We start from the raw sequence: 16430 nt of genomic DNA on the forward strand, positions 1-16430 counted from the left end.
CTAAGACCGCCCAAATGTATACTCAAGTAAGGTGGGCGTACCTGTCAGTACAATTGAAGAGGAACCTGATGTTCCAAATATGGTCAGAGGCGTTACATTTCCCTCACACGCTTGCAGTATTCCACCAATCACTACGCACTGGTTAACTGGCCAATCACAGCACACCTCGCTTTTCAGAGCCATGAGCTAAAAATCTGAGCGTTTCAGAGAGGCGGGGCAAAGAGGAGATACAAACATGCACTATACGTTGAAAATACAGCATTTTTTTACTTTAAATCATGTGCAGTATACACATTACATCTAAAACAAACGATAATATTCGTTTTAGCCGTGACATATGACCCCTTTAATACAAGCAGATAGCTGTTGCGTCCGTCTGACGGCTCGACTCAAAATAGTCTGTCTCACAAAACCACAAACTCTCACTCACGTCAATCTCATCTATGTCTCTCTGTCCTACATTCAGTGTTGTAAAGCTTTCGGCTCCTATTCATTACAAAAACAGTGATCTCACCAGCTGCAAATGTGTATTTGTGCAAGTGTGGCAGTGTTTGTATATTTCTGTGTGTGTGTCTGCATACAGCTGTGGGAAAAAAAATGGTGAGATCACTTAAGTTTTGCCTATATTGTGGAGATTCCAGTCCAGCGTGTGTTAAATTTACAGAAAATAATGTGAGGAATGACAAAGTCACCCAACAGAAGTGTGAAAGATCATATATTGATACATGTTTAAACATTATAATTGTTTAGTTGTTTAGACATGAATATGAACTTTTTACTGTTTTCTTTGTAGTGTTTAAGATTTTTGTTATTTTGACAAACAGACACACCTCAACTTCACTATCGCAAGAGTAACAAGCTGCAGCGCAGCCAAGATTAATGGTTAGCGGGTCTCGCTCGTCGGTTGGCTCGTGGGCGGGCTCTTTCTTTCGCCTTGCCGTGCTTTTCCTGGAGAATGTTCAATAGAAGGAATAGGATCCCTTTGACGACACAGGGATCCAGAATAATAACAAACTTTCCGAAGCAAGTTGGAGTGCTGGGGGAGTGTATCGAGCACAGAAATACTACGTCATAAATCCAACTCATTTTTTAACAAGTTGACCATGTTAAGCATGAGAAGCCCATCTTTAACAGACATAAATGGTAAGACTGTGAGCCTGAACACACACACACATAATACACAATGTCACAACCATCAAATGAACTTGTGTGACAGTCTCAGGTATATGCAGGTATCAAACCATTGAGAGTCGAGGTTTGAACACAATGCCAGAACACATTACAGTATCACGCATCAGCGTTTTTCGACTGACACAAACTATCTGCTTTACCCAAAGGTAAAAAGCATCTATCTTACAGTGCTCCAAATGGTTCTCTGTGGCGAGTCTCTCCCTCTCTCCCCAGGGAGTAAAACGCATCAGGTAAAGCAGTTACAATAAAACCGATGGCTTTTCTGCAGCTCCACTTACAGTTATTGAGTGCTGTACATCATTACACTGTGAACCACCGTCTCTCGCTCTCTCTCGCTCTCTCTCGCTCTCATTTTACACAAGCGTTTAGAGGTATTCAACACTGCAGAGCCATTTCACAGAGAACAGGCGGTTTAGCGTATGGTGGCATCATTGTTTCATCCTTCAGCATCACAAATGAACCACAACCGTAAACATAGGCGCTAATGCTAATTAGTGAAGCTAATGTTTTTGCTAGTTTCAGCCCAACGCAGTACTCATTTTCCCCTTCCTGCGCCGCGTTGTTTAAATAGCATTTGCGACCATTTGTGCGCCCATGGGCGTGCTGGTCTAAAGAAGAGGTGTGTTAAGGCACATTGTCGGTGCGTTGCTGTTTTGAGGAACTGAAAATAGACTGCTCCGTAGACCAACTCAGAGTCTAAAGTCAATGGCGCAATATTTTTTTGGTTATTTAAAAAGCGCGTTAGGAATATGCGCCTAGAGGCGGGTGCACAGCGCTCGTACATTCTGCTTATTACACACGCGCAGCAGCACACAATAATGCCAAATATTACAAATAAATGGATTACAATGTAAAAGATTATTATTGTGGACGTAAAGATAAAAATCCGGCTTGTCCTGTAGATGGTCTGCTCGTGCGCTTTAACCTCTCGCACGAGCAGACACGCGTTTCCTTTCTGGAGAAGTGTCTGCTCTTCCGATTTCCACCGTGCAAATAGCGAATCCGCCATGGCGCGAGCGCAACTGTCTCTTAAAAGGAATGGGAGATGAGACTCTGATTGGTTTACTGCATGTTTTGCCCGAAAAACCCCCATTACTCATTAAGAGAATCGGGACAACCCGTTCAGGCCATGCGCCCGGGCGCGCCGACCGTTTTCCCATCGTTAAACTAGCAAAAGTGGATTCGGACACGCCCTGAGTGCACCTGCGCCGTGCGCTTTAGACCATGCGCTTAGATCGTTCAAATAGGGCCCTTAATGTTCCCATGAGATGAAGAGCAATTGAAAGTGAGAACGTTCAGAGGGAGATAAATGTCCCTGAGGGAGAGCGAGAGAATATTGAGTGATCTGATCGTGTTAGAGTTCACTGGGATCTCTGTTTATAGACTGCCCCGTCTTCATGGTGAAAATGTGCCGTCAAGCATTTTCTCAAGGCCAAAGTGACCCGTCTGTGTGCCAGCGTCATCAAATACCTGATAAAACACCGTTTCATTCATCATTTACAATACGTATGTACACAAAACACTCAAAATCAGCTGTTCACGTTTAATACAAGTTTGTCTTCTTAAACTCCCCCGCCCCTCTCGAGCCCGAAACGCTCTCATCTAACGCGCAAGAACACTTACTCAACAGATTTCACATTACAGTCGACTGAAATCTGGCCCGGAGCCTCACTGCGAGACAGCCAAAGTACTTCATGTATCACTTAGATGACTTTCCCAAATAATGCACCGAGAAATTTGAGGAACAAAATGGTAAACAAAAAGAGACCAACGGTAAATATTGTACTTCTTCCAGGTACATTTCTCAGAAGCCTTCCTTTCTTTCTCAAATGCATCACACAGCGTTCAGTCTGACAGGCCGAGAGACTCTAGATTTAAACGAAATAATGACACATTCTCACCAGCGCTACCTGTAGAAGAATCACACCTGTGTCTCTCTACATCTGTGTGTGTGTTAGAAAGAATATCAAAGGAGGAAAAGAGCTTCTGTTCCCTTAAGAATCATTACTTAGCCCCTCCTCTTCACCCAGCAATCCTTCATTCATTTTTCATCCGTGGCTCTATCCTGGGAGTTCACAATAAACCATTTCACATGGTAATAAGATGCCATTTCAATTACCCAGCTGGTTTAAATCAGACACACCCGCCACACCACGCCGGCACAGAGAGAGCAGAAAACCAAAGCTACTTCAAATGAAAAGCAAAGTTGAATTGATCTTGCTCTCTTCACGCCACACGCCAAAGTCTATTCAATCTGATGTCTATTACTGAGATTCTAGAGGTTTTCTTGTTGCTTTTAATACATACAATTCACCTCCGCTGAAAAATCCACCTCTAATTCTCTATTAGAAAGGGGAACGGAAGCTGTAAATTGGATTTGGGGGTTTCTAAAATGTTGTTTACATCCTGAAAAGAGCTGCCATGGAGGGGTGGCGACGTTGGTGACAAATCTTCTTCCAATGTTTTTCATTTTTAAAGAGTGGAAGTGTCAGAGCAATAGCAATGACAGTCGGTCCAGCTAACAGATATACGTCTATAAACCGAGCGCTTTTGAAATGAGATACGACGCACGTGCTGTCGGCCGATAAACACTGAATTACGGATTTATGTTTCTGGTTTGATGGGACATTTGGTTGCGAATGAATCCAGATGAAGCGTTCAATTCGAGAACAATACACATAATCCACAGTCTGACACGACAGACTAATGTTCTGACATCAGTGTTAAAAACTCAAATCTCATCTGCTGAACACAGCACGGCTTTTATAAAGCACTTCTGCCAAATATGGCTCTCCGAGTGACTAATATACTAGAGCAGTGGTTCTCAACCTTTTTTGGGCCAGCGCCCCCCTATCCATTTTCCAGGTCCTTTACCGCCCCCCACAAAAAGAATGGGCTAAATGTCTTCATAATAATAATAATAATAATAATAATAATAATAATAATAATGATAAATGATTTGTTATTATAATATAATTTAAAATGTCACTAAATTTGGATAATCGGTAATCTTATTAAATGTATATTTGTTTAGTCACGTGAAATACCAATAAAAATAAATAAAAAGCATGTCACTGAAAGTCAAATAACAGATTTGATTGGCCCGTTGGAATATTACCATACTTTCCCAAAGAGCAAAAACAATGTGAAGTAGAATGTTTAAACTTAGTTTCAATACTCTCCTAAATGCATAATAAAAACCTAAAAAGCTGCTTATATTCGCCTCACTTTAAAACACGTGTAAGTGTGTAATTGTGTGTAAGTTTAAAGGACTAAATGTGTGTGCTTCCATCAGAGGTATAGTATAAGGTTTGTCATTAATAATTGAGGCAAATGAAAACAAAACCATCTTCTTACAAGAATAAACACATATTACAATGTAGATGTATTTATTTTTTATCATCTTGGAATAGTCCAAGCAGTGTACATTTTGGGCTCAGATATGACGATGATAAGATAAGTAGAGAATTAATATCCTACCCAAAGATGATTACAATATATGGACTGAGTTTAGGCCTAACATAAACATTTCTACATCATGAATAGAGTTAAATGTAATTCATTTTAAATGCTGTCATTAGAGTGGAAGTGAATATAATTTATTGAAAAGATTTTCCAAGGCTTACAAATAAGTATTTCATGCAAAATTCTGTTCATGCAAACTCAACTGTCATATAATGTTTTGTACTGTCAAGGTGGTGCTCGCATCTCGTGGAAAATAAGAACTTATTGATATGTTTTTCAATAATTGGTTAAAGTCTGCCGCGAAGAGCTGTGTCCGAGATGAAGAGGCAGGATTTTGGGTGCACGTCACGAGAACTGTGCGTGCACCGCGCGGTGGTGATCAAGTGGTGTGTGGTCAAAAACATTCACGGCTACATTAAAACCACAGTTTGTGCCCTAGCTGCTCCTGATCCAGATCGTAATCTTTTGCAGGTAAATGTTTAATCTTGTCTTGCCTGGTTGTTTTGTGTAAAGTGTGAACGCCCCCAAATAACACCTGAATGCCCCCCTTTCAAAAATCTTGCTTCAGTCGCCCCCCGACGTTCTCTGAACGCCCACTGGGGGGCGTTACCTCCCCCGTTGAGAAACACCGTACTAGAGTTTGATTCTAACACAAACAAGAATATTATTGCTAGTATGTTGCCCTTTCATAGCTCAGGAGAATTGAAGGAGTTCTCAGTTGTGTCTCATTGAGGTTTCAACTTAATACTGCTCAGGAAACAAAAACAGAAACGAATGAGACAATTGTTGAAATGCATGTAGAGATGTAAAAAGTAAAGGTAAAATCATCTGGATTTGGGTAAATTTGATGAAAAATTCATATTGAGATCTTCGATAATATTGACTTTTGATTGCAGACTTGATAAATCTGAGCTCAGTTTAACACATTGTTGACATCTCTTCTCAAACAAACATTTTTGTGACATTTCTGGATCTGAGATGCAAGAGAAAGTTCCCATTGATGTCTAGGAGAAATAACCGAGAGATTAAAGAGATCTGTGTGTTTTTCATTTCTTTGCCTCGCTTTCGACTTGGGCAAATAAACGAACAAAACTACCAAAAAACCACACAAACACCCAAGAGCAATGCCCTAGAACCACCAACAAAATGTACAAATCTATGTTGCCCAATCACTGAATCTTCAATTAGACCGAGACGAGTTCCTCTGCCAGATATCGACTGTACTATCCATTCTGTGTGAGCCAAGAGTTTGAGCTCAAATACCCCGTAAAGTCTGGCATGAATATTAATATCATCATCAACTCAAAAAAAAAAAGATATTGAAAGGCACTCCGTGAAAGCCCAGTAATAACCGGAGCCATTCTGCCCACAGACACTCGAATGAAACACTTGCACACATCAACAGATGGTAAAGCCCTTGAATATCTAAAAGAACAGTAAATAAATTAACAAACAAGAGTGAAAAGCACTTTTGCTGTTATAATGCATTTGAACCCAGCAGGATAAACAGTCGAAAAGCCCTCGGCATCCGTAACCATAACAACGGCCACATTAAGGCTTGGCTGGAACGAAAGACCACTTTAATTCACTTTCAGTGCATTGGAATTAGTAAGATGAGAATTGTGTGCGCGCGTGTTTGTGTGTGCGCATGTGTTTGTGTGTGTGTGTGTGTGTGTGTGTTCAACGCTCTTCATCATTTTAATGCATCAGGCAGAGAGAAAGTGAATTACAGACAAATTTGTACATTACTCAGGCCGTGTGTGTGTGCGTGTGATATTTCTATATTACTCTGTTATGTAACGTAAATTTCATTGAAGCTTTTCTCATTAAGATCATCACGTCTAGATATGAATTCATCATTACACTGTAAAAAAATGTTGCTGCCTTAAAGGGGTAGTTCACACAAAAATGAAAATTCTGTCACACTTTATTCACCCTCATAAATTTGAAATATGAAGTACATGACTTCCATTTTAAAGCAATAAAATTGGGTTTTGTTACTCTAAATTCTGATATTGAATTTTTAGTCAACAACGTTATAGTTTTGGCCAATCATTTCATACATAAAAGCAGATTTTTTAAGAATCCCCTCATGCTTTCTGTTTTTCTAAAGGATTTGATGGTGTTCTGTGAATTTTTGTTGTGTGAAAAACAAAAATGCCCTTAAATTAAGTAAATTGTTAGAGGTCTATTTTGTGGAGTAAATCCCTTGTGTCATTGTATAATTTTTTATTTGTCTTCATTTATTTATTTTATTTTGTTTCATTGTCTCTTACTTTTGTTTTGTGCTGCTGCATGACTGTACTGATTTGAGATGTTTCATTTGCTGTTTTAGATGGTATTTTGTTTGTTTGTCTTGATTTAAAAAATTACCATCATGTCATTATTTTGAACCTGTATGAATTTCTTTCTTCTGCAGAACACAAAAGAAGATATTTTGAAGGATGTTGATAACCAAACAACACTGAACTCCATTGACTTCCATCGTATGAACAAAAAACCAGTGAGACATTTCTCGAAATATCTTCTTTTGTGTTTCACTGCAGAAAGACGCACATGCACAACCTCAAGAGGAAGAATAAATTATGACCGAATTTTAATTTTGGGGTGAAATATCCCTTTGAATTTTTATGCCTCAAAGTGGCTGTACAAGTCATTTCAACTTGATCTTCACAAGTAATGGTTTGCTGTAACTTAAAAAATGATTATTAAAAAATGTCTTTTGAAATGTCCAATTTGATGAAACTGAAATGATAAAAACATCCCTTCACATAATTGAAAGTAATTGTATTTGATGTGTTAGTCATGTAAAAACATGTTGCCATGACTTATTGATCACATCAATTATGTACAGTGATAGTCACACACACTTTAAGACCTGCCATAAAACACACACACAGATCAAAATATACAAAAAATCACAAAGGCAATATAAACAGAACTACACGACTGTTTTAACTTTAACAAAACGCACATCAAATCTAAAATCAGATCCAAGACTGGTAGAGATTTTAAGACAAAAATTGTTATAAAACACATGAGAGAGAGAGAGCTCGAGTCAGTCAGGAAAACTCTATCAAACTCTTTTAACTCATAAACCTGCTCTCTGCCTTCTATAAGAGGCAATATTTTTCTTTATAAAAACACTGCATTCATCATCCAACACACGCGGGACTCAGCTGCACTGTTCTGAGATCAGATACTCTCTTTGTTTTCATTCTGATCTCAGAATATCAAACAGATCTCTCGTCAGACGAGTCTTCAGAAGCAGGTTTGAAACACCACAGCTTATTAAAAACTACCAGCAGACTCACTTCAGTTCTTCAGGATGGCAAATGAGATGAGAGATATCAGTAATAAACTCATTATTTCCATTTTTTAACGATTCAATAGTTTCAGTCTGTCAGGTTTCAGAGTGTAACAGCGGAATAATGCGAGCTAACTGGCCTCAGATTATTATTCATGAATCTAATTTCACCTCAAGTGGAAATGAAATGTGTCAAATGCGTTTCCACATTTGCACGCGTTTTCCACCCTGATGCCTGAAGCTGCACATCATCACGAGTGAATCGTGAACCTTCATGAAGCGTCCAGAGGTCTACAGACAAACACAGAGGACTGTGTCAACATTTACCTCAATCCAAAAACACACCAGACTCAAGGATTTGAATATTTTCAAGTAAAACTTTATCATAGCTTTTGAAACGGACTGATGAAATCGAGAGACCGTGGAGATCTTTCTCTGTAACTTGGATGCCCACTGTAAACCCAAATGCTCAAAATAATCAAACAGATTAAGCAATGTAAACTTCATTTTATGAAAAACTTCTAGTTACTTAAAGATGTTAAGTTCCTGAAACACATTTTTACTTTTGCGTAAAGTATAATGATTCTTTCTGATTAACTTGAAGTTTTAACTAAAACTCAAACAAAATGAATTTGCTTCTTGTTCAATTTACTTATTTCAAAGGTGTAAATCAAACACAATCAAACTAAAAATGCATCTTTGTGTACTTATTTTTTAAGTTCTGTCTACTAAATTTTATGAGAATAATGAATGAAATATTTAAGTCACACTTACTAAGTCTTATTAAGAACTTTAATTTAACATTAATCAAAAGTTGAAAGTTCTGCTTACTTAAACCAAGAACCTCTAAAACTTAATATTTTTGAGTATTGGCAACTTATCTGGGTTTACAGTGCAGACATTATAAAGCAATCTGTTTAAATCATAACTTCCTCACTAGAAAAGATCCACAACACACCAGAAGAAAAATGACCTGTGAGAGATCTCAGTTATTGCTCCTAGACATCAATGAGAATAAATGGAGCGCAAATAGAAACTTGCTTGAGTCGCATCTGCGTCTCAGATATTTCTCCTGAGATGAAGAGTCAGATATTTCACAAATGTCTCTGTCATTAGAGTTCTGTTTTCTTTTCCACCCACCCCTAACAAATCAGGACAAATCTCTGTCACCTGTCAATGTTTCCCATCATGCCTTGCTCCTCTGTCGGGCAGGTGCGGGCCGGACGCTCTCAGATGAGACTTTTACAGCATCTCAATATTTCACAATTCCTCTCTGCTCGTTTCAGAGTGACACTTCACCAAATGGGACCTCGGCTGGCCGGATAAATTTCAATTAAAATGCCTGTCAGGACGGCTTAGGGGCTACACGGTAATTCAGAAATAAATAAAATGACACATGAATATATGAATGAATAAACAGCTCTTGGCATCACAGGGACAAGAGAGGAATCCTCGCGTTGTGATGTCAAGTCGCCCGGGGCCAATCACCGGAGGCCGGGGAGCGTGCTCATGAATATTTATGACAGAAAACACGGGCTACATGTGAAACGGCCTGTCCGTGATTTTGCTCCTAAAACACCTCAATTTCATTCAGCTGGAACAGACAACAGACGTGTCGTGCACACAAAGAGGACGCGGACTGCGGCGGAAATCACAAAATGATCATTAGAGGAAACTGAAATGGCTCTGTGCCTATGATGCAGCTCATTGCATAGCCTGCAAACACAGATTATTGTCACGTAACAGGCAAAATCATTCAATCTATCTAAACTGAACAAATAATTAATAATGGAAAAAGTAAACAATAATTAAACACCTACAGTCTTTTGGAAAGATGGTTAACTAGCCAGCGAGTGAATCTTCACGTAAAGAACTCAACAGCATCAACGGTCCAACAACCTGCTAGTCAACACTGAACCAAAGCAGTGACTACTAGTAGAACTAGTATTAAACAAGTTGGTACAGCCTTAAAGAAGAACGTACACGTATGTGTTCATCTTTAGAATCATAAACAATCCCAGGTCCAGAGAGAGAGAGAGAGAGAGAGAGCAGAACCAAAATCATCACTCTTTAGTAAAACACACACACACACAAACATTCATCAACACTGCCGGCATCTCATTGACGTTAAAGAGCACACGCACACAAACACACATATCATTCATCACTTTTTAGCATCTAGTTAACAGCTGTTTGGCAGGAGTAGACCAGAGGCTATCAAATACAGAGAGAGAGCGAGAGCGAGAGAGAGAGAGCGAGAGAGAGAGAGAGAGAGAGAGAGAGAGAGAAAGAGAGAGAGAGAAATATAAACAAGAATATGTAAGTAATTAAGTAATTTTTTAACTTGTGGGACAATTTTTGGTCCCCGTGAGGAAAACCACTAAAATACATTTTGTAATGTAGAAATGCAGAAAGGTTTTTGTAGGTCCAGTGAAGGACATTTTGCGGCATCTAGTGGTGAGGTTGCGAATTGCAACCAACGTCTCACTCCACCCCTCCCTTTCAAAGCACTACGGCGACAGACACAGAACTAAGATGTCGTCACGTTTTCGCTTCTTCGCCGAAGTAGTTTACGCATTTACGAACTGCGCTCTGTAGAGCAGTTTTTCTGTTAAGGGCTACTGTAGAAACAACAAGTTTGTAAAGCCTGTGGCGAACTTACTGTGTACAGCCGAACGCACAGCCTTGCAAAGTATACTGCTTTCGACTTAAACACACGGGTTTTGACGCATGCGCATTACAACATATTGCAATACCTCTCCGGGCCTACAGGAGGGAGGTTTTCTTCTACTACCTTGAATCGATGCTCCCAGGACACGGTTGCCACCTGGTGGTTAAACTAATTACTGCAGGAAATGGAATGTGCATGCACGACCTGTGCGTACTTTGTACGCGAGGTAACAAAACTCTGGCGGTGCGCGTACAGTACACTGTCCCTCGCATACGCGTAAAAAGGGAACTATACTTTGGCCTTAAGGGGACCCGCGGTGTATGTAGATAGAAATAGCTCATCCAAAGGAAATAAAAACATTACGCTTGATTATGTCAAGTGTTTATACACCTCTGAAGACAAAATCACAAACAGGACATATAAATCACTATGTCTGTGGCAAGTCCCCATAAAACATGGAAAAGTGTTTGTGTGTAACTTACCTTGTCTATGGAAGAGTTTGCTGCCCACTATCTCAGTCATAGATCCCACTTTGTGTTTCTGCAGTCGATCAGGTGGAATGCAGATGTAGAAATCATACAACAGCTTACTACAGACAGACAGACAGACAGACTCATTTAAGAATGAACTCTCTCATCTGATTTACCACCTTATGTACACTCACATACCGTCTAATATCGTTTCATATTTTCAGGTCAATATCAAGTAGATGTTGATCTACATTCTCTAATAAAAGATAAAAATAGAAGAAATGACGCTATAAATAAATGCCGCGGGCAGAGAAATTGACCTGCGTTATATTGATTGACTCTGAACACTGTCTGAGAGAAAATACTGTATCATATCGACCCGCTGGAAGCAGCTTGTGTTTGTGTACAGTGATGAATTGGACGGCACCTGCTGTGCCAAACACAAACACACAACCAGGTCTCACTACATCATAACAAAATTCAAGCGAATACTTAACAATATAAGTGCCTCCTCTAACCTTTACAAAAATCACATCTGAGCTTAAAACCAGATGCATTAAAATTCCGTCTGCATGCGCTTGAAGAAATAAAAAACCAGCGTGCTTATTAGAGTTCAAGAGAAGCTCAGATAAATACGGAAAGATGAATGTTTTCACAGGCATCAACTTAACAACGTGTATTAGAAATGACAGCCGCGCCTACGGAAATTCTGTTTCTTTCCGTTGATGTCGTCAAGTTTGCAAACTCTGTCGAATCCAGCGGCGAGTTCTTCCCGGGGAAGTTTATTACAGCTACCCGGGAACTCATGAATATGACTCTGTCTTTCTGGAAATTGCGTAAATCCAAACAAATGAGAGAAAAGGGATGAGTGCCGTATGCATTAGGAGGTCCATTAGCAGTCGACTGAAGCTGTGCCTGAGGCTCAGACTGCAGAGGAGCACGGGAGGGGTCGGAGGTCACGAGACGAGACGAGACTCACCTGAGAAGTTTGGCATTGAACACGGTCTCCACATCATGCAGGACTGTGGGCAGGTACTTCAGAGCGGCCACCTACAAACACACACACACACCTGAACTTTACTTTTGAACATTTAATAACAGTCATTAGTGTTTTATTATGTTTAAGTAGGGATGTAACGATATCAAAATCTCACTGTACGATAACACCTCGGTATAACGTCTACGGCACGGTATACATTGCAATATTACAAATGATGACTTGGAAACGTGCCATAAGCGTCCTCTTTTCTTTATCCCCGAATCATAACTGTTGCTTCCAGGTATGAGTAATAGCATGAGATGGGTCAAATGACATAAAAATCCCTTTTATAAAATAAAATAATTGCACCAGATGGACCTTGACAAAGGTAACATCTATTCTTTTTTCTAACATTCTCTATGTTAGGCCCGGAAGACCTATCGTTTCATACAGTCATGTGACCCCCATGATATTGAGACAATTTTGCTATTGCGATAACACGATATCAATAATATTGTTACATCCCTATGTTTAAGTATTCAAAAAATGTACGAATATTTATCATTTAAACCAATTCATTTTTTTGTTAGCGCACACACACCTGCAGCAGTAGAGTGGTGGTGAAATCACTCTTCATCAGATCATTGATAGAATCAAAAAAACTTTTCAAGGAATCTTCAAACTCTGCCTGTTCCTTCCTTTCATATAATCTAGACAGAAAAAAGCAATAGAAACAAATGTGAAATGCAGTAATAAAACATAAATATGTAAAAAGCTCATTTATATAGTGGATGAATAAAAAGTATTTATGCCCAGGGTGTAAAATTCAATAGCATTCATTCATTGCGTAAAAATGATTAAATGTGCTTTGAAAAATATGTAAATGGTTTACTGGTCACCCTGGACGATAATTCTATTAGGAATAGTTTAATGTATGTTTTAAACAGCAATTCAGCAAAACAGGATCAACCTCTCTTATATAGCAAGTTATATAGTATAGTATAAACAAAGAATTACAAAGGCAAAATATACATTTAAGTAGCAATAATATATAATGTTATGTACATATATTGGAAACATCAGGTCATATTAACACACAGCAGTCTCTCTCTCTCTCTCATGTCATCTGTGCTGATCTTTCTATCTGTCTGTCTATCACGAGTAACTCAGCACAGATGTTACAGATGTGGGCTTTCTGAAGAGAGAGATTATACTGTAACACACAACAGTATTTACCGCAGTACGGCTGACGTGATTACAGAGGCATTGTTTCTCTAATCCACAAGAGAGCCGAGTAAATACACCACTTCTGACCCCCTCCCCCCACACACACACAACACATACAATATAATGCACATGACTACACACACAAGTCAATATATTGTATACTGGACAATCTAATACACACCACAGCACACAATAATACAGAAAAACAGACTACTCTCACTTCAACCCAATACAGACGCTTGCACAACCACACACACATTCTGACACACAACACAAAATACAACACACACAAAACATCCCTGTACCAATTAAATACATTTCTAGAATTATTCTATCCAACCAGAACAAAATCAGAATCAGAATCAGAAAGAGCTTTATTGCCAAGGAATTTGTTTTGGTGACAGGAGCATCCAGAACACAGAAACAGCAACAACAGTACACAGAGACCATAACACAATAGAATACAGTACACAATGATTTAAATAAGGGCCTATGGGTATAAAAATGAAGAAATACAATACAATAAACATAAGATGAAGATATAGAGAGTAAAGCTCTCTATATCAACCACACACACACCTCACGCATATGTGTGACTCTGAGAAAAAGGAGCCATCACATACACAGCGACATGAGATATTTATGGAACATATGACAAGTACATCCACACACACACAGAGCGTGTGTTAATCCTCACGGTGGATATGTTCCTCTCTGACTGACTGCAGAGATCAAACACACAGACACAGACAAAAACATCCAGTGATAAAACATGAACAGTGTTTCTAAAGACTCGGATGAGTCCGGTGAGTTTGTGAGACTGATGAATACACAACAGTCAGTAATCGTGTGCACTGATGTGTGTATTAATTACAGCGTGTTTATAATGATCATATGCTGACTGATGTGTCGCTCTCTCCTGTCCTTCATCAGTGCTGACACACACACACACTCATCATCATCATTAAGATTCGTTTAGCAGTAGTTTAGGCGCCAATGACAATTAGGCAAATTAATGCTGCAATCGACTGCTACACAAACCTGATACTTAACACACTGTACAACACACAGGGTACAACAAACACAAGCATTAACAAACACTGTTCAACATACACACACACAGTACAACATACACAATCATAAACACACATACACACACACGTGCACACATACTGTACAACACACACAGAGAGACTTTAAAACACACACACACACACACACATGCACACACTCTACAAGAATCACTGTGCAATGGACATAAACACACACATTATACAATGCACACACAAAACACACACTGTGCAAAATGCACTTAGTCAACTTAAAACACTCAAACTGTACATTGCACACTGCACATATACACACATTGTGAAGCATACACTATTCAACACACAGACGCATACATTCAGTACAAAACACACACACACTATACAGTACAACATTCACAGACTGTACAATGCACATACGCACATTGTACAACACACACACACATTCAGTACAAAACATACACTCACACAAACACACACCATTCAAAACCCACACGCGCACAAATCAATCAAACCTCTTTTCACTTTTTCTTTTATTTATTTAATAAGTTCACGTTACGTCTTGTTGTTGGCTGTTATATGTCCCATTTGGTCCCCACAATATCGTTAAAAAACCTTACACACAAATACACACGGCCTAGGACACACAGCATACAATTCAGACACTTAACACAACATCACGTGGTCTTGATGTCACAGGAATTAGTGGTCTGAAGTGTTCACATGTGAGCAGTGTGCACTTGTGTTCAGAGGAGGCATACAAGGACCCTGCAGGCCGAGCGATAAATCACATCTCGACACGGACCCTTAATGACCGGCAGACCCCGCTGTTCCACTGCTCTACTAAACACCACAGACAGATTCTGCTGCAGGCTGACGGAGAACATGTGACCAACACGCTGCCTTAAAAATGTCCGCTTGATTTCCAGCCAAAAGCCGCCCGGCTCTTTTTTTCCTGCTGTACTTTCTGTCCAACACCCTGTGATGAATGAGAACCTTAACAGGCTACGTTCAAACCAGCGCACGATACTATTTCAGCAGTGTGTATACTAGGGATGCGGCCGATACTAAGCTCATGTACTCGTATTCGTACTCGTAATGACACACCGATACCGCATGTGACATACATAGAGCCCTATGATTTCTGCAAAGCTGAAAACGAGGACGGAATCGAGGAATCCAGGCATAAAAACAGAATTTGCTGTATAACACGGAATGGCACGGAATCTGACAAATGTTTTATTTCCTAACAAGAAATTAGCGCCGAACAGCTAACGTTAAACGTAACAGCTAACGAAATATTCAGATACGGTTTAAATATGTATTCTGCTTGATTTGCGTGTCTGTGTGTGAAAGAGTGGATGAAGTAAATGTACTAGTAAAATTGTGCTACTTATTATTCAAAAATAGAACTTAATTAAAAAAATAGTACTTAAATGTAAGTAGACCTAAAAACAAAAGAAAAGAAGAAAATGTACCAGTAAGATACTGGTTTATCAACATAATTGTACATTATACAGGCATCGGTCGGCGTGTACCAGAAAAAAAATATCGGTACTCCGTCTTAAAAAAATGGTATCGGTGCATCCCTAGTGTATACCGTGTGCATGTTGTGTATGAACTGTGTGTACTAGGGGTTGTACGAACTGCATTAATGCTCATTCAAAGCTTGATGTCGACTAGTCGCGGGTTATGTGATTTTTTTGACACTGTACCTTTAAGAAGACGGCTGACTGCGCTAGCTTCTACACGCAGATCTTTTCATATTATAGGCTATTTTTGTACTTGTTCCTCGTTTAATAAAACATGAAAGAAACAGAATAAATAAAAATGTTTCTCATATTGGCTGCTGTGTCACTGAGGTGCTGTGTTTGTAAGTCCGTTACGATAAAGCATCCGCTGCATATATTGACGTTGTTCTAGTAGGCCGTCACAAACAAACTCGACACATTTTTCTGTTGTTTCATCTATTAGTGCACATGACACTTTCAGTTGACTTGTTGTAAATGCAAGGTAAGTTTGGTGAATGAACTGATTGGCGCAGGTCACATGACACCACATCACTCTTACTATT

General features: G+C 39.3%; 1 protein-coding gene across 2 annotated transcripts in view; it reads right to left on the reverse strand.

The window, feature by feature from the left end:
• LOC130563481 (dedicator of cytokinesis protein 2) overlaps positions 1 to 16430 on the reverse strand; it is an 86892-nt gene that overhangs the window by 54255 nt on the left and 16207 nt on the right. For both annotated transcript variants that reach the window (XM_057349022.1, XM_057349021.1), the window contains exons 22-24: positions 12685 to 12793; positions 12084 to 12154; positions 11117 to 11223 (exon numbers count right to left, since the gene is read on the reverse strand). In XM_057349022.1, the coding sequence (XP_057205005.1) occupies positions 11117 to 11223; positions 12084 to 12154; positions 12685 to 12793 (287 nt within the window). The remainder of the gene's footprint in view (positions 1 to 11116; positions 11224 to 12083; positions 12155 to 12684; positions 12794 to 16430) is intronic.

The sequence above is a fragment of the Triplophysa rosa genome, linkage group LG13, assembly GCF_024868665.1.
Source record: "Triplophysa rosa linkage group LG13, Trosa_1v2, whole genome shotgun sequence".
Classification (NCBI taxonomy): domain Eukaryota; kingdom Metazoa; phylum Chordata; class Actinopteri; order Cypriniformes; family Nemacheilidae; genus Triplophysa; species Triplophysa rosa.